The sequence below is a fragment of the Anomaloglossus baeobatrachus genome, chromosome 1 (genome assembly GCF_048569485.1).
Source record: "Anomaloglossus baeobatrachus isolate aAnoBae1 chromosome 1, aAnoBae1.hap1, whole genome shotgun sequence".
Classification (NCBI taxonomy): Eukaryota; Metazoa; Chordata; class Amphibia; order Anura; family Aromobatidae; genus Anomaloglossus; species Anomaloglossus baeobatrachus.
This window is the reverse complement of record NC_134353.1, coordinates 559,748,165-559,767,768: the sequence shown is the minus strand read 5'-3', so window position 1 is coordinate 559,767,768 and position 19,604 is coordinate 559,748,165. Positions and strand designations below refer to the sequence as shown.

The 19,604-nt window shown below is 45.5% G+C and overlaps 1 protein-coding gene across 1 annotated transcript in view; it reads right to left on the bottom strand.

Annotated features, from left to right (window-relative positions):
* The window catches only part of PSIP1 (PC4 and SRSF1 interacting protein 1), a 124,259-nt gene that overhangs the window by 69,252 nt on the left and 35,403 nt on the right, over positions 1 to 19,604 (bottom strand). The window contains exons 5-8 of the mRNA XM_075316944.1: positions 19,128 to 19,244; positions 15,445 to 15,546; positions 4,957 to 5,010; positions 1,341 to 1,434 (exon numbers count right to left, since the gene is read on the bottom strand). Coding sequence (XP_075173059.1) covers positions 1,341 to 1,434; positions 4,957 to 5,010; positions 15,445 to 15,546; positions 19,128 to 19,244 — 367 coding nt within the window. The remainder of the gene's footprint in view (positions 1 to 1,340; positions 1,435 to 4,956; positions 5,011 to 15,444; positions 15,547 to 19,127; positions 19,245 to 19,604) is intronic.

Genomic DNA, 19,604 nt, shown 5'->3' with positions numbered 1-19,604 from the left:
TGTATATGTGCATGTATGTATGAATGTATGTGTATATGTCTGCTAAAGGAATCTGCACCGTCACATTTACAAACACGATATTTTGCACAGACTTGACTCAGGGAACGTCTTAGACTACGTTTTGAGGGGAAAATTTAACCCTGCGCTTTACAATTATTCACCAAAAAACCTGCTTACATTAAAGTCAACGGAGCTGGAAGCCACAGGACAGGAGCTCTTATTGGTTGCTATAGGCAACAAAGGACATTCTTAGTATAAGAAGCTTATGTGTGAGGTAATATGATTTGTGTGGAGAGACGGATAGAGAGAGACAAATAGAAAAAGACAAGGAAAAAGACAGACAAAGAAAAGACAAACAGAGACATACAGACAGACAGGGAAAGAGACAGTCAGACAGAGGCAAACAGGGGAAGAGATAGACATAATCAGACAGAAAGAGACAGACAGGGAAAGATACAGACAGGGAAAAAGACAGACAGACTACATGCACATATACACACAGCCCTACAACAGGCACATTTACTTACACACACTATACATTACTTCATCTTGCAGTTCCTGATAGGTGCAGAGCAGGAGAGGAGCCACTGGGACCTGCACGGAGGCTGCAGCAGCTGAACAGCTACAGGACCTTCCAGTTCACCAGTCATGTGACCAGGCACATGATTAATCAGATGACCTGGAAGGTCCTTCACCTTCTCAGCCTCTGTTCTGGTCCTGTACATTTCCTGTCCTGCTCTGCACCAATCACATAGATCAGTGCAAAGGAGGAAGAGAGAGGGAAACTATGAGTGGCCACGGCCCCCCTCATTGCCCTGATTGCAGCCCCGCACCCTGGGGGCCAGTGAGCAGAGGAATTAAAGGGGAGGGGCCTAGGCCGGGCCCCCCCTCCTGGCTTTTGCCCACGGGGCCCCTTACAGGAGTCATGGTTGTAATGCCCTGATGGCGGCCCTGAAAGCAGTGAAGGGAATATCGGTTGGAACTTTTGTGCATTAATATCAACTTAGATAAATCAATTTATTCTTTCTAAACTGTGCTGACTGTTGTCTTACATATAATCCTATTTATTCGGTAGGGATTTGAATGGCAATATAAATTCTATTTAACAGGAAGCATTTCCATGGGTCTTATTTAGTCCTTGTGTTTCAGAATGGTTTTACCAGAAATATGGTCAAGTTACCTATAGTTACATTAGCAAGTTAGGATTAATTTTAAAATGTACTGGTTAGGAATAAAAAAAATTAAAATAAAAAATATTGTCACATATTTTAACAATTTTGCCACTTTGATAAAATGAATTGTGTACATTTTTTGTAATAGATATATGTATAAGGCCATACCAAACTTAGGTGGTCTGCCGCGCTTTGGGCTATACTTTGTTGGTGTTGGTGGAGTTGCAGCTACATTTTGCTCGGCTTCTGCCATAATATCCACCTGAAAATAGAGTAATTACATTTGAAGATACATTGAATATTATATTATAATCTTTAAGAAATAATAATTATCCTGTTCATTCAAATAATGCATTTTGTATTGATTTCAGAACAATTTTTCATTAGACATACTTTACAAACGGACATTCTGAGCTAGGGCTCAGCCCTTTAAAAGGAATCTGTCACCAGGTTTTTTGCCACCTAATCTGAGAGTAGCATAGTCTAGACACTGATTACAGAGATATGTCACGTATTGGGTTGCTTAGTGTAGGCCTACTGCCAGGCCACACCAGAACCATGGATTGGTAGTTTTCGGTGTATACTGTGCATAGGAAGAAAGCTGCCAATCAGTAGCATGGGCAGGCTTATATAAAATCCTCCAAGAGGGTTTGATTTTATTTTTGTGTGTGTAAAACCAGCTGTATTTTGCAAGCTCGCCCTTTTGGTGGTGTAGATACAACTGTTATATATATATATATATATATATATATATATATATATATATATATATATATATATATATTATATATATTTTTAAAACCTGGTTACACAGATGCTTAGTTGACGAGACACTTCCAATTACAAATTTCTGATCATTGCCCGATGCCCAAAGCTGCAGTAGTTCAGCAGTCTTCCTCTATAGTATCATCGTAAAAAAAAAAAATGACATCAGAAGTTGTGGCAGCTGTAAATACACCATCTGTGGTAGTTAGGGGGTCAGATGCAGTGTACTATTCAGAAAACAATTTCATATACTTTTCTGCCATAACCAGCATCCATACCTTTTAGGCACTTCCTGTAGTAGTCAGGTTCACTATGTAATTTCGCCGGAATTTTTTGGAGAGTATGAAAACTGTACATTTCTGGAAAGGTTATTGTATAAGCAATAAGAAAAACAATGTTTCCATTTGCCCTGACTCATACGCGGACGCCATATTGGATTTCACAAAATGGCTGACTTGACATCAATTTTCCTTTATATATATATCAGCTTGTAAATAATATAAACATACTTGATTTTAATAAACAAACATTTTCAGGGCAAAGAAATGCAAGGGTATCCAAATAAATACTCTAATTTCAACTAAAAATTATTTTTATTTATTTATTTGGTATTATTACTTGTTATACAAGTTGTCGTCCACCAACAATATACAGTATAATGTTTTTAATTTTTTGAGCCCCCGAGTGTTTTTACATATCGCCACCATCACTTTCATACTGGATCTGGATGTCCTCGTCGTTCTGACACTCACCGTCGCAGTGACAAAGATCGGTACAGGATAAAGTATGTGTTCGGCAGGAACACCCTGCATAAGAACACCCTTTTTTGCATTTACAACTAATCATCTCAATTATTGCCTTTGGAGCTGGAAGAGCATCTGTCATGGTTGGTTTCAGCTGGCCATCCAAGTCTTTGTGGTAGCCATTCTCCATAGGATCCAGCAGAGAATCCTGCAAAGCAATGTTAGCCTGTCCCCACACTCTGGCTTGCATATGGACTCTGAGGACATGTTGTTTTAGTGCTCCAAGTGTAGGAGGTAGCTTGTCACTTTCTGCCATGTGCTTGCAAAAAAGTTCGGGAATATTGTTGATGTAGATGCCTTTGGGAGAGTAAGCTAAACAGACGAAGCTAACAAGTGTTGACAACATAGCGTCTGTGACTTCTGTCTCTGTTGAAAGCATCTGCAGAGAACTGATTACATCTGGAGTTGCCTTCATGTAAGCTTGCAGCCAGGTTGCTTTGCCTATACGAGAGAACCTTCCAGTGTTGTCTGCACCAGTGAATGCAAAGCCTGTGCTCTTTCTGCCCCTATGACTCTCCTTATTGGCTCTATCTCGATCATTCCTGAGACCATTGAAATGGATGTATTCTTCAGCATAAGGTCATAGTAAGCAATTAGTAACACCAGGACATCGGTATCTGGGCAGAAGAAAACCATCCTTGCATCCGGTGGGTTTCATTGTGATGCCAGGACAGCCTGGTAAATCAACAGTGTGTCTGCTTCTTCATGCTTGTTGTCGTAAAAAACTAAGTCTTTGTTGCTCCTGGTACGCCCTGAAGAACAAGTTATGACCAGTTTTTGTGATGATGAGTTGTACTCTAGAGTCTTTGCAGCAAGATAGTTTGTTAGGTCAGTCTTTGTATTGTCATGTGAAAGGAACCTGTTCATTGGGATACATTTAATGTTTGTGTCATCTCTGACCTGATACTGAATTGGTGCTTTCCTTGCCTTCTTTTATCCCTAGTAGCACTCTTGAGAGAATTTTCCCTGTACATATCAAATACAAGGATGATTTAATCATAATTTCCTGCCAGAGACATAAGCATGGCGTTGAAGCAGTAACTGAGATCCTTGACTATCACTATCGTTGCTGGTTTCTTGGCCATCCTTTGGAGAAGAACCATTCCATCTACCAGGGCTATCTGGCGGCTTGAAGCATCTGATCTGGTGTCCATCACATTGTACAGATCTTCCTGCACAGTTTCTACTGTTGCCAACTTGTTGAGGACACTGATCTATTTTGACTTGTCAAGGCATGGTAAGATTGTACCATCTGGAGCAAAAAAGGCTCTTGGTGTCACAGTGAATTCGTAGTTCCCTATTGCCGCTTTTTCATTTATGTGTCTGTTAGACCTTGCCAAGACCACCATTCTGGCATACAAGTTCTTGGTCTCCTTTAGACCCACAGTCTTGTCACAGAGTTTCCCTGTGGTTTTCTTGTTTGCTGACATGAACATTTTGTTGTTTTCCTTCTTAACTGGCTAACATCTCCATTGATTCGCTCAGACACGTACTCTTCATACAACTTTTGACCAGTATCATCTGCATTCAGGATCATTTTGACATACTCATCAGGGATGTAGGCATGACTGATCACATTGTGCAACGTGTCACCTAAAACAGCAAAATGGGTTTCCATGTTTCAAAATTGCTTCCTTTATCTTGTCGATAATGTGATACTTCTTGACTGCACCTGGCCCAAAGTCATGGTGTTCTTTTCTTTTGTCAAGTTCTAAATCTAAATATGTGATTTCTGTACCTTTATGCAAATATTATATGTTTATATTATTTACAAGCTGATATATATAAAGAAAAATTGATGTCAAGTCAGCCATTTTGTGAAATCCAATATGGCGTCCGCGTATGAGTCAGGGCAAATGGAAACATTGTTTTTCTTATTGCTTATACAATAACCTTTCCAGAAATGTATAGTTTTCATACTCTCCAAAAAATTCCGGTGAGGGTCGAAATCGAAACATAGTGACCCTGACTATAGGCTGGATGTTCACTGCCACAACCATATTATAGATAAAAATAAATCCAAGTGTGCTGGCTAAAGGCAATACTAAGACAATAAAGCAGTTTTACCAGCAAACTCATGAGGCCATAGGTCACCACATGTGGCTGTAATTTTGGTTATATGCAGCTTTGGCATCAGTGAAGCCAACCACAGAATAAGTACTACTGCTATGACATCTAAAGTTCACTAGAATTTTAGGTTCTATATTTCTACTTACCTTTTTCTTTCGACCTCTTTTGGCCTTAACTACAGCAGGGGTAACGGATATATCCTAAGAGTAAAAAGCAATAGTTAGCAAAGAAAGTACTCACTTGCAAGAGAAAATTAAAACAAAAGTGCATTCCATAATGGCAGATTTTCATCAAGTTGCATGCTATATTCTTTTAAATTTATAATCTATGGCATTGGTCGTAACTACCTGCTATTTAAGAAAGAGAAAAAACTTGTCGGAAATCAAAGCAGGGCCTGTTAACCACCAGACACATTCTTTGTGAACTCAAAAAGACGATACAGATGTGTCGATTCATAGTGCTCACTGACTTTTCCCAAAAATATAAGATTGTACACTGTAGCTGTTAAGTATGAAACTGGGCAAAGGGTACGACCTGAAAAACTGAGACCATCCTGCCCAGAACTCTCATGCAAAAATGAATGGAGTAGTAGAACTCTGTCAGCAATGAGCAACTCCATATTGAAGAAGAGAGCTTGTCCTGTAGTAGAAACACCCAACAAACATGGGTGTCTAGGGTCATGTCGAGGAATTCTAGGAGCCAAGATGGAGTCAGACAAGACTTCTGAATATTAGCAATCCATCTGAAGGGCTCCAAGGAATTCAAGGTGATCTGGAGGCTGAACAAGGTTTCCTTCTTACGGAGATAAGGGATGACTGCGTTTCAGGATGCCAAACAGGTGGCCATCAGTGGGGCAAGTAAACTGGTGAAAGGCTGGGAAGTTGTCGCTAGTCCAGAGGATAGAGAGACAAACTGAAAATGAATAACTGGCAGCAAAGCAAAGATATTGCTGGTGGGGTTATGCAATGGGGATGTGAAACTACAAGTCGCATATGTCCACTGCAGTGACAACTTCTCCCAGTTTCAGTTTTCCAACAGCGAATGGGAGGAATTCTATGTTATATCTTCATATACGCACTAATTTGTGAAGTATCTTCATATTCAAAATGGGTATGGCAAAACCGTTCATTTCGGGTACCGTGAACCAGTTAGAATAGTGCCCCAGGAACTGGAACTCCTTGACACTGAAGATCATTGATGTCTCAGAAAAGAGCGTACACACGATGTTGAGTCCTTAGAAAAAAAAAAAACTCTTTGGGAACAGGGAAGCGACTTTGATTTTACAACCTGAGGTCACCACCTCCCTGTCCTAGGTACCGTCCATGTGAGCCATCTAGACACCCTGAAGGAAAGTCGACAACCCCCCACTCAAGAAGGTGAGTTGAGTGGGGGAAACCCTTAAAGCCATGGAAAACCTGGATAGAAAGATTTGTAGACATTTTGGGTTCAAATTAGGGCTGCCTGTGTCTAGTAAATCGGGCAGGTTTCCCATCGCCACCACGGGAACAGAAATTGTGAAAACAACAATATCTCAGAATGCCTAAGATTCTGGATAAGCAGAGCACTCTTTTCCCCAGTACCATTCTTAATTATTTAATCTAGACAATTCCCAGAGAGTGGAAGACCAATAAGGTCTCTTTTTGGACGTGCGGTTAGCGAACCAGGATCTGAGCCAAATAGAATCCTAAATTACTACCAAGTTGGCTGTGGTGTGGGCCACCAATTGTCGTGTTGCAAGTAAAGTCTTGTAGAGGCAGTTTGAATGGTGTAGTAATCGAGAGGAAACATCAAGAAAGTTCTTGAGGACCCCAGAAAATAATTACTGATGAAGACGTTTAGCCCAGTCCATACAGACCTTGTAGACCCAAGACGCTGCAAAAGCTGTATGTAAGGGAGACTCTGCTGCTGTAGAGAAAGAACGGAATTTTGTTTACTTACCGTAAATTCCTTTTCTTCTAGCTCTAATTGGGAGACCCAGACAATTGGGTGTATAGGCTATGCCTCCGGAGGCAGCACAAAGTATTACACTCAAAAGTGTTAAGCCCCTCCCCTTCTGCCTATACACCCCCCGTGCTCCCACGGGCTCCTCAGTTTTGGTGCAAAAGCAAGAAGGAGGAAATATAATTACAAACTGGTTTAAAGTAACGTCAATCCGAAGGAACATCGGAGAACTGAAACCATTCAACATGAACAACATGTGTACACAAAAAAACAGGGGCGGGTGCTGGGTCTCCCAATTAGAGCTAGAAGAAAAGGAATTTACGGTAAGTAAACAAAATTCCGTTCTTCTTTTTCGCTCTATTGGGAGACCCAGACAATTGGGACGTCCAAAAGCAGTCCCTGGGTGGGTAAAATAATACCTCGTAAGAGAGCCGTAAAACGGCCGTTTCCTACAGGTGGGCAACCGCCGCCTGAAGGACTCGTCTACCTAGGCTGGCATCCGCCGCAGCATAGGTATGCACCTGATAGTGTTTCGTGAAAGTGTGCAGGCTCGACCAGGTAGCCGCCTGACACACCTGCTGAGCCGTAGCCTGGTGCCTCAAAGCCCAGGACGCGCCCACGGCTCTGGTAGAATGGGCCTTCAGCCCTGAGGGAACCGGAAGCCCAGCCGAACGGTAAGCTTCGATAATTGGCTCTTTGATCCACCGAGCCAGGGTTGATTTGGAAGCCTGTGACCCTTTACGCTGGCCAGCGACAAGGACAAAGAGTGCATCCGAGCGGCGCAGGGGCGCCGTACGAGAAATGTAGAATCTGAGTGCTGTCACCAGATCTAACAAGTGCAAATCCTTTTCACATTGGTGAACTGGATGAGGATAAAAAGAAGGTAAGGAGATATCCTGATTGAGATGAAGGGGGGATACAACCTTAGGGAGAAATTCCGGAACCGGACGTAGAACTACCTTGTCCTGGTGAAACACCAGAAAAGGAGCTTTGCATGACAATGCTGCTAGCTCAGACACTCTCCGAAGAGAGGTGACTGCTACTAGGAAGACCACCTTCTGCGAAAGGCGTGAGAGAGAGATATCTCTCATTGGCTCGAATGGTGGTTTCTGAAGAACCATCAGCACCCTGTTCAGATCCCAGGGTTCTAACGGCCGCTTGTAAGGTGGAACGATGTGACAAACTCCCTGCAGGAACGTGCGTACCTGTGGAAGTCTAGCTAGGCGCTTCTGGAAAAACACAGAGAGCGCAGAAACTTGTCCCTTAAGGGAGCCAAGCGACAAACCCTTTTCCAGTCCAGATTGAAGGAAGGACAGAAAAGTAGGTAATGCAAATGGCCAGGGAGAAAAACCCTGAGCAGAGCACCATGACAGAAACATTTTTCCACGTCCTGTGATAGATCTTGGCGGACGTTGGTTTCCTAGCCTGTCTCATAGTGGCAATGACAACCTGAGATAATCCTGAAGACGCTAGGATCCAGGGCTCAATGGCCACGCAGTCAGGTTGAGGGCCGCAGAATTCAGATGGAAAAACGGCCCTTGAGACAGCAAGTCTGTTCGGTCTGGTAGTGCCCACGGTTGGCCGACCGTGAGATGCCACAGATCCGGGTACCACGACCTCCTCGGCCAGTCTGGAGCGACGAGGATGGCGCGGCGGCAGTCGGCCCTGATCTTGCGTAACACTCTGGGCAACAGTGCCAGCGGAGGAAACACATACGGGAGCTGAGACTGCGACCAAACCTGAACTAAGGCGTCTGCCGCCAGAGCTCTGGGGTCTTGAGACCGTGCCATGAACATTGGTACCTTGTTGTTGTGCCGGGACGCCATGAGGTCGACGTCCGGCACCCCCCAGAGGCAACAGATCTCCTGAAACACGTCCGGGTGAAGGGACCATTCCCCTGCGTCCATGCCCTGGCGACTGAGATAATCTGCTTCCCAGTTTTCCACGCCTGGGATGTGAACTGCGGATATGGTGGAGGACGTGGCTTCCACCCACATCAAGATCCGCCGGACTTCCTGAAAGGCTTGACGACTGCGTGTGCCGCCTTGGTGATTGATGTATGCCACCGCTGTGGAATTGTCCGACTAAATTCAGATCTGCTTGCCTGCCAGCCACTGCTGGAACGCTTTCAGGGCAAGATACACTGCCCGAATTTCCAGAACATTGATCTGAAGCGAGGACTCTTGCCGTGTCCACGTACCCTGAGTCCTGTGGTGGAGAAAAAACCGCTCCCCATCCTGACAGACTCGCGTCTGTCGTGACTACTTCCCAGGATGGGGGAAGGAAGGATTTCCCCTTCGATAATGAAGTGGGAAGTGAAGGGGACGCAGGTGAAACTGCGCGAAAGGGACTGCTTCCATTGCTGCCACCATCTTCCCCAAGAAGTGCATGAGGCGCCTCAAGGGGTGTGACTGGCCTTAAAGGAGAGACTGTACCCCTTTCTGTAGTGACTGCTGTTTGATCAGCGGAAGCTTCACTATCGCTGAGAGGGTATGAAACTCCATGCCAAGGTACGTCAGCGATTGGGCCGGTGTCAGATTTGACTTTGGAAAATTGATGATCCACCCGAAACTCTGGAGAGTCTCCAGGGTAACGTCGAGGCTGAGTTGGCATGCCTCTTGAGAGGGTGCCTTGATCAACAGATCGTCCAAGTACGGGATCACAGAATGACCCTGAGAATGGAGGACCGCTACTACAGTAGCCATAACCTTGGTGAAAACCCGTGGGGCTGTTGTCAGGCCGAATGGTAGTGCCACGAACTGTAGGTGTTCGTTTTCCATGGCGAAGCGCAAGAAGCGTTGGTGCTCTGGGGCAATCGGAACGTGGAGATAAGCATCTTTGATATCGATCGATGCAAGGAAATCTCCCTGGGACATTGAGGCGATGACGGAACGGAGGGATTCCATCCGGAACCGTCTGGTCTTTACGTGTTTGTTGAGAAGTTTCAGGTCCAGGACAGGACGGAAGGACCCGTCCTTCTTTGGGACCACAAACAAGTTGGAGTAAAAACCGTGGCCCTGTTGCTGAAGAGGAACAGGGACCACCACTCCTTCTGCCTTCAGGGTGCCCAGCGCCTGCCGAAGAGCCTCGGCTCGCTCGGGAGGCGGAGAGGACCGGAAGAATCGAGTCGGGGGACGAGAGATGAACTCTATCTTGTAACCGTGAGAGAGAATGTCTCTCACCCAGCGGTCTTTTATTTGTGGCAGCCAGGTGTCACAAAAGCGGGAGAGCCTGCCACCGACCGAGGATGCTACTAGAGGAGGTAGAAAGTCATGAGGCAGCCGCTTTGTTAGCGGTGCTCCCAATGGCCTTTTTAGGACGTGACTTAGACCGCCGTGCATCAGAGTTCCTTTGTTCTTTCTGAGACCTTTTGGACGAGGAGAATTGAGACCTGCCCGCGCCCCGAAAGGACCAAAACCTCGACTGCCCTCTCCTCTGTTGGGAGAGGTTCTGCTTGGGCTGGGGTAAGGATGTATCCTTTCCCTTGGATTGTTTGATGATTTCATCCAGGCGCTCGCCAAAGAGCCTGTCGCCAGAAATTGGTAAACCGGTTAAACGCTTTTTTGGAAGCGGAATCTGCCTTCCACTCCCGTAGCCACAAGGCCCTGCGGACTACTACCGAATTGGCGGTCGCAACTGCCGTACGGCTCACAGAGTCCAGGACAGCATTCATAGCGTAAGACGCAATTGCCGAGGTCTGGGAGGTAATGGAAGCCACGTGTGGCGCGGCCGCTTCAATTTTCGCTTGACCTGCTGATATAGCTTGTAGCGCCCATACGGCTGCGAATGCTGGGGCAAAAGAAGCTCCGATAGCTTCATAGATGGATTTCATCCAGAGCTCCATCTGCCTGTCAGTGGCATGTTTAAGCGAGGCCCCATCTTCCACTGCAAGTATGGATCTAGCCGCCAGTCTGGAGATTGGAGGATCCACTTTGGGACATCGAATCCAACCTTTAACCACTTCCGGGGGAAAAGGATAACGTGTATCCTTAAGGCGCTTAGAGAAACGCTTATCCGGACAAGCATGGTGATTCTGGATTGCCTCTCTGACATCAGAGTGGTCTAGAAACATACTCTGTGTACGCTTGGGGAACCTGAAGCGAAATTTCTCCTACTGCGAATCTGACTCCTCCGCCGGAGGGGCTGAGGGAAGAATATCCAGCAACTGATGAATGGATGCAATAAGATCATTCACTATAGCGTCCCCGTCTGGAGAAATAAGGTTGAGAGCGCTCCCAGGATCAGAATCCTGATCAGCTGTCTCCGCATCATCAACCAGAGAATCCCCCCGCTGAGACCCTAAACAATATGATGTCGAGGGAATTCTAAGCGGGCCCGCTTAGACGATCTGGGGCTAGGTTCTAAGTCCGAACCCTCCGTCTGGGATGTATGAGAGACCCCGTAAGGACCTTGTTGGTCCAACTGAGGGGGGTCAGGGAACAATGATTCAACAGAGTCCCTTTGCTGAGATACCGGTCTGGACTGCAAGGCTTCTAGTATCTTAGCCATAGTCTCAGATAGTTGATCCTAAAAGGCTGCAAACTCAGTCCCTGTCACCTGGACAGTGACAACAGGTGGCTCCCCCTGGGCCCCTCTTAGCAGAGGATCCGGCTGAGGAAGTGTCACAGGGGTCTTGCTGCCACCTGGGTCTTACATGCGGCGCAGGCAACATAATAAGCCTGTGTTTTGGCACCCCTGCCTTTTGTGGGCGCCATGCTATAGTTTTCCCTGAGTAACACAATAGGGTAAATAGCCAGAAAGAACTGTGCTCATACAGTGTAAATTATATACAGTACACAAATAATGTACCAATACAATACAGCACCATGGGGCTAGCACCACATGTGCTGCTTACCAGCCGCCTAAGCGGTTGTGAGGCCACCAGAGACCGTGTCTGGGTCTCCGATGAATATGTCCCTCTCTGCAGCGTCGGTGGAGCTGACAGGAATGGCTGCGGCGTCCTGACGAGCTGAGGAAGCTGTGGGCGTGGCCTAGAAAGAGCGCGAAACGGGCGCTCATACTGTGCACAGTGAGGGGAGTGGAGCATGTAAATCATACTCCAGCCCTCATTGCTGCTCGCTCCGTGCAGCGTCCCGCCCTTCCCCTGCCTGTCAGGGCTGAGGGCGGGAGAAAAAAAAGGGAAACTAGGCCGCAATGAAGCCGGGGACTGTAGTAATAAACGCGGCCGCCGTAAAAGCGCGGCCGCGTGAAAGTCCCCGGCGAACTACAAGTCCCAGCCGCGCTGCAGTGTCCCGTGGCAACGGCGGTCAGTGCGGTAGCCCTTACATATAAACACACTCAGCGACGCTGAGTGTGTAATGGCACATATAGACCCGGTCAGCGCCGCGGTCCCCGGTGCACTAGCACACCCAGCAAAGCTGAGGTGATGCCGTGCGCGGTCCCTATAGGGATACAGAGTACCTTTAAGATGCAGGGCCATGTCCCTGAACGGTATCGGCTCCTATCCATCAGGCTCCACAGGAGTTGTGGATGAAGCCCGGTCTCAGTGCCTGGAGACCGATAAGATCCCACTTCCCCTCCTTCGCACAAAGCAAAAAACTGAGGAGCCCGTGGGAGCACGTGGGGTGTATAGGCAGAAGGGGAGGGGCTTAACACTTTTGAGTGTAATACTTTGTGCTGCCTCCGGAGGCATAGCCTATACACCCAATTGTCTGGGTCTCCCAATAGAGCGAAAAAGAAAAAAAGAAACAACACCCTTGCGAGGTAGTCAATCTTCTTATCTAGTGGGTCACTGAGGGACAATGTGTCAAACAGAAGCAATGTAATGGTTTTGGAAACTGGTCTATCTGTATGTCCACAGAACCGGGTGTCGACCATTTGGAAGCTAATATCTCTGCAAAGGGCAAGTGGGCCTTAAAATTCCTGGAGGAAGTTGTGGGGGAAGACTATTCTCCTTACGGAGACCTGACAAACCAGTCTGGCTGTCAGTGGTGAGGGGACTTATAGCTGCAATGCCCCTCTGGGAATTATTCAAATTGTCTCTCCAGGAAGTTAAGCACCTATCTGGGTTCTTTCATCCTTCAGTTAGGTCATCGAAGTCTTCATGGTTAGGAAGAGACTTGTTAGTGGTGCCAACGGACGAAACCTGTGCCCTGGAAATGGTGACAGACATCCTTAACTTGATGGGTGTCCCTCACTACTCGAATATGGTCCTGCATCCTGAGATCCTGTTCAGAACTCGGAGTTTAAGGCTACATGCGCTCGCTGCATTTTTTGTTGCGTTTTTGTGACTTTTGACATCCCAGCAAAGTCTATAAGAATCCAAATTTGCTGTGCGCACGTTGCAGTTTTTTTGTCTGCAGTTTATTTGTCACAAACGTCTGACAAAAACTGCAGCATATTCATTCTTTTTTTGCGTTTTTTTTGTTTGTTTTTTACATTTCTGGGACAAGGTGTAGTTCTTGATGCAGTTTTGATGTCTCAAAGGTACAGTTTTGTTGTGACAACAAAACTGCAGCATGCACATGTAGCCTAAGTCAGAGGTGTCTCCCAGGGTTTCAGACTGGGCAGCAGGAGATGTGGTGCTGCCCACTGTATCTCTATCCTGAGAGTGATCTTGGAAGGCCAAGGAAGAGCTGTGGGAACACTGCAGGAAGATGGGATAGTCTCTTCAAGTTGTGCATCACAAGAGGACATTCGGACCCAGATGGACAAGTGCACCACTGATAGGATGATCTAGCATGCGCACTAAGGAATTGATCATCGATCAGGAGAGGATGTGGAGGTTACCAAAGGCCTAGATCAAAGACCGAATCAACTTAGTGTAGGGTTCTGTTCCTAAAGGAGGGGGTGGGGGGTGGTCAGTGGAGCCCTAAGCAAACAAGAGGGGAATTAAGTTCCTGGGCACAGAAAGAGTCGAGATGACAGCATGACAAGCATTTGCAAACATGGAAAATGGGCCAATCATACCATGGAAGGGGTAATCTTCTCAGCAAGAGGACAAAGTGCCAGGAAAAAAGCAAAAAAGTCTGTGTCCCCAAATGCTCCTGGCTGTGGAAAGATTGCTGGAAGCTGCTGAGGTTCAGGGTCAACAAGAGCCTAGCATGGTGGCTGAGGAGTCTTCAGAAGTGAGACCAGGACTGGGGCAGGAAGACAGCCTGGAAAAAAAGGGACCCTGTCACATTAAAGAGCATAAAAAGTGTTTTAGCATAAAAATGGCCACTCTTTGACACCCCTCCCTCCCCCCCCCCATTTCCCACTGAGTAGCTCACAGGAGTCAAGATGGAGACTGGGCTGGCCAAAGTGGGAAGACAGTTGCAACGTAGCCAAAAGTGAAGTCGCGGCCTCGAGTACATGGGCCTTCTACCAGCAGTACACCGTTGGCGGGAGAAAAAAAAAATACGGCAATCAGTAGAGTGGTCCGGTGGGGAGAACCCTGTGAATTCCATAACATTCGACAAACTTCCCAAGTAGTGCAAAAAAAGCGTAATTAAGTTCAGAATATTACTCTAAGGCCTCGATGCCACTTGGGTTTAATACATACGAGTGTAATTCGATAAAACATTGCACTGGACATACACCACTGTTAAATATTAAATCAGTGCTCTTCTGCAAGTTTTTTGTCATACCGAATTGGCATGATAAAAAAAATTGCAGCATGCTGTGTTTGGCAGCGTGTCTCGGATCACACGTACACATACAAGTCAATGGGTGTGTCTAAAACATTGTGCTGCATTCGTATCACACAATATGCTCAGACACAGGCAGTGATGGAAAGAGAGCCTGTGCTGAATCCAGAGAGACAGAGTACCCATTGAGTTTAATAAATAAATCTGCAATACTGAGCACAGCTGCTTTGGAGTGCTATAAAGCAGCATGCCATGAAAGAGCCAAAAGACAGACCCTCGTTTTAATAATGCGGTCCTACTAGGGATGAGCGAGTAGTGAAATACTCGGACTCGCTATACTCGTAACGAGCAGGTCCTAATACTCGGGTATTCATTACAAGTCCAATGCAAGTCAATGGGAAATGCGAGTAATTGTCTGCTGGACTCTACAAAGCTGTCTGGGGGCTAAGTACAAGGCTGAAATGGATGCATGATTGTTTAAACGCCTGGCGGTAAAAAGCCGCCGTTTTTTTTAAGCAATCAGCTGATGACGGCTCCCCGCCTTGGTCCTTCGCTCCCTGGTGCTGCACACCCGTTGCCCTGTGCTTCGCTCCCTGGTCCTAACTTAGGATTGGGCGGGGAGGCGGCGGAGGAGTGAAGCTCCGGGCAGCGCAGCACCAGGGAGCGAAGGACCCGGGAGGGGAGCGTGCATCAGATGATTGCTTAAAAAAGTCGGCGGCTTTTTACCGCCCGGCTTTTAAACAATCATGCATCCATTTCAGCCTTTTACTCAGCCCTCAGACCACTTTGTAGGGTCCAGCAGACAATTACTCACATTTCCCCCTTGACTTACATTGGACTCGCTACTCCTAACAAGTAATTACAAGGATACTCGCAGAGTAACGAGTAGCCCGAATATCGTACTACTCGGCAAGTACCGAGTAGTACCGAGTATGCTCGCTCATCCCTAGGTCCTAAAAATGTTAAAAATTGGGTAATCTCTCTATATGGTGGTTCTTTTCTTATTATTATATTGCAGCACATTTGCTCTGTCCCAGCACTTTAGCATTTTTTTTTTGTTTTTGCAGTAATACCAAACAAAAACAGGGCAAGTAAATAACTTACATCACTGACAGCATGTGGATCACTATCATCTTTAGAAGTATTTAAATCCTTTTCTGGAGACCCAAGTCCACTAGAAGATGTATCAGAAAGTTTGCTTGAAATCTGTTATTATAAAACACAGGTTCAAAATATTAGAATCAGAAAATAGTTATTATAGTTGAAAACTGTTCATATGAAAAACAAAACTATACTTAAGAGTCTGTCAGATGGTTTAGGACTACTATCTACTGCTCTAAGTAAACATAATCGATCACCTTAGGCCCCCTTCACACATCCGTGTGAGCATAAAGTTCCTGTTCTCCGTATATTATCACGGATAGCAAACGGAGAACACTCATGCCAAAATCACGGCACACGGAGGGACATACGCACCTTTTACACGTCAGTGCAAAATGTGTGTGTTTTCCACGGACTTGTGAAAAAGGGCCTTAGGGAGACTATATAAGTGATCCATAAGGTAAGGCAAATCCACTGATGTATATTCAAAAAAAAGAAGTGGCGCTTAAAGTGTATCTGTCAAGTGCAATATGCACTCAGAACCACGGGCAGTTCTGGGTGCATATTGCTAATCCTTGCCTAACTGTCCCTGTATCAAGTAGCATAGATAAAGGGATCTTTAGAAAAAATATTTCTAAAGATTCTTTATAATATGCTAATGAGGCCAGTGACTAGTCGCAAGGGCGTTTCTTCCCTTGGCTAGTCAGCTCCCTTAACATGTAAGTATGCCCCTGTGGACGTACTAATATGCTAATGAATGTGCAGCGTAAGGCTACTTTCACACATCAGTTTTTTGCCATCAGGTTCAATCCGGAAAAAAACGGGTAAAACGGATCCAGTACCGCATCCGTTTTTTCCCCATAGACTTGCATTGTTACCGGATTGTACCGGATGGCTTTGCGGTGCATCCGTTTTTTTCCGGATGCGGCAAAATAAATAAATGCGGCGGCCGGAGGCAACGTAGCTTGCAACGTTTTTTTGTCCGGCAAAAAAAACGCATCGCGCCGGATCCGGCGCGATACGGCGTGTTTTACAATAGAAGCCTATGGACGCCGGATCCGGCGTAATGCGGTAAAAAACGGATGCGGCCGCCGGATCCGTTTTTGTTAACTGCGCATGCACCAATGTAATTAACAAAACGGATCCAGCCAAAAACCGGACGAAAAGGATGCAAAAACGGATGCAAACCGTATCCACCGGATCCGTTTTTTAACGGATCCGGCATAACGGATCCGTTAAAAAAACGGATCCGGTGGATACGGTTTTCACTTTTTTTTCAGGATCCGTTGGATCAGGAAAAAAAAGGACTGTGCCTGAATACAGAAAACTGATGTGTGAAAGTAGCCTAAGAGGTATGGTCGATCTCACCGCTCTCTGCTGCTACCCTGTCCGATGCTGGATTTTGGCTCAGTGCACATGATCAGAAGTCCCGGACTTCCAGTCATGCGTACTATGAAGCCAGGTGTAAGCGTCCTGTATTCAAACTGATGTAGTGTGCGTGACCAGAAATTCCGGGGACATTCTGATCGTGCACACCGAGCCGAAAACCAGCAGTGACAGCAGGTGAGAGTGACCATCCTATAACGCTGCGCATTCATTAGCATGTTAGCACGCCCACAAATGCATGCTAACATGCTAAGGGGGCCGACTAGCCAAGGGAACTAACGCTCTGACCGGCCACAGCTGTGCACTTGGGTGAAGTCTCTGACAGCTCTCAGCTGAGTCTGTGTGAGCAGACCTGTGTTTGTCTCCTCGCACAAATGTAGCAGAGCTGAAGATGCTCGCCCACCTTTGGACTACCTCGGAGGGGTTTTTTGGGTAATAAAGATGCAGTCCTAAATGTGTTCTGCTTTATTTCTAATAAAAAAAACCCCTAAAAGTTCAAATCACCATAATTTTGCCCCATAGAAAATAAAACAATAAAAAAGACCCACACATATTTGGCATTGCAGAGTTCAGAAATGCCCGATCTATCAAAATATAAAAATCAATTATTCTGATCAACAAAGGGCATAGCGAGAAAAAAAAAAAATCAAAACTCCACAATTACGGTTTGTTTTGGTCGCCACAACATTGCATTAAAATCCAATAACAGGTGATTCAAACATTGTATGTACCCAGAATTAAACTAAATCTATACATGTTTGACATCTACGAACTCGTATGGTCCTGTGGAATCATCTCTCCTAAAAACATGTACAGTCAGATTGGTCGACCATGCATAAGTCTGCTGATAAGTTTTTGGCTTTGTGATCTTTTGTTTGTTTCTATGGTAACGAATGTTACATCACATGAAAGCCTTGTGTGTGTGATATAGGTTTTCAAAATATTGTGCTTGTTGCTTATGGTAACAGTGTTCTTCGCACGTGGGAAAACAAAATGGCGGAGTCTAATGCGATATTCACAGCAACTGAGAGCAGAGAAGTGATAAAATTCTTGTTTCTGCAAGGAAAGTCCGCGAAAGATAGTCATGGTGATATGTCGCAGACATTGGGGGATCAATGCCCTTCATATTCCACAGTTAAGAACTGGGTTGCCAAATTTAAAACGGGCCACTTCAGCACCAATGATGAGGAACATCCTGGGCGACCGAGAGTAGTGGTTGTTCCGGGGAACGTCGATGCTGTATACAACCTCATACTGGAGAATTGACGAATTTCAGCTAAAGCAATAGCAGACATCATGGGGATTTCCTGTGAACATGTTTGTGTCATTATCCATGAACATTTGGACATGAGGAAGCTATCTGCCAAGTGGGTCCCCAAATGTTTGACAACAGATCAGAGAAGCATGCGAGTGAAAACTTCCTGTCCATTTGTCAGCATTTCCGGACTGATGAACTTCCTGGTCACTATGGATGAGACCTGGATTTATTTGTATGACCATAAAAGCAAGAAGCAGTCAAAAGAGTGGAGGAACAGTGGTTCTCCTCGTCCAAAGAAGTTCAGGGTGCAAAAATCAGCCACTAAGGTGATGGCGTCTATGTTCTGGGATAAGGAGGGCATACTGCTAGTGGACTACCTTCAAAAGGGTTCCACTATCAATGCAAGGTATTACACTGAACTTTTGGACCAATTGAAGGCAGCTCTGAAGGGCAAAAGGCGAGGTAAGCTGTCCAAAGGAATCTTGTTCCTGCAAGGCAATGCCTCCGCTCACACTGCACAAGCGACCATAGTAAAACTGTCAGAGCTGGGCTTTCAGCTAGCTGACCACCCACGTTATTCAGCAGATCTAGCTTCTACCGACTATCATCCGTCTCCAAACCTGAAGAAACACCTCAAGGGTACATGTCACACCATTTTTGATGCCATAGCTGCTACGGACGCCTGGTTTGAGGCACAACCGAAATCCTTCTTTTTACTAGGCTTACAGAACTTGGAATACCGATGTAAGTAGTGTGCTGACAACAGTGGAAAGTATGTGGAATAAATGTAAAGTTTCATCATTCTCTCTCGTATCTCTCCGGGTAAAGCCAAAGACTTATCAGCAGCCCCTCGTATTTATTACTGGTCGGTAAGATTTAACGTTCTAACGTTTTTGGCCAGATTTAGAAACTCTACTGGATCGGTTCCACAGCCTTAGCTTTTCAATTTACAAGTCTATAATGCACATGTACTAACTATAATTGTAAAGTACAGTGGTTGGACAAGAATCTGCAATGTATAGAGTTAGTGTTCATTACATACCTTTGGCGCTGAAATCTTCCTTTTTTTGTGTGGTACTTTATCCTCAATCTCCTCCAAGCCCTCTTGCAGTTGTTCTTCTGTCTCCCCCTCAGCTGCATTGACTAATGTCAAGTAGTTCTAAACCAGAGACAAAATAAATATAGCTCCCAGAAAAATATCTAACCACATCTAAGACCTTTAGTCATCAGAAAAGTTCAAGCTTTTCAACATATACATTTTTTATTCATTGGTATTGGTTTGGTCACAGTCCCTTTAGACGATTATAAACTGCTGTAAAACATAGCAAGGTTGTAAATTAAAGGCAAAGTGACAGTAGGACTCGCCTCAACAAGACATCCAGAGCAATTTATCAGCCTGTTCTTAATATAGTTTTCTAATTTTTTTATTAAACATAATTGCTACATCATGGGGTTTAAAAATGATGATTAATCCTACCTGCTCTTTTTGCATGTGCTTTGGAATAGTCCACGACAGCCG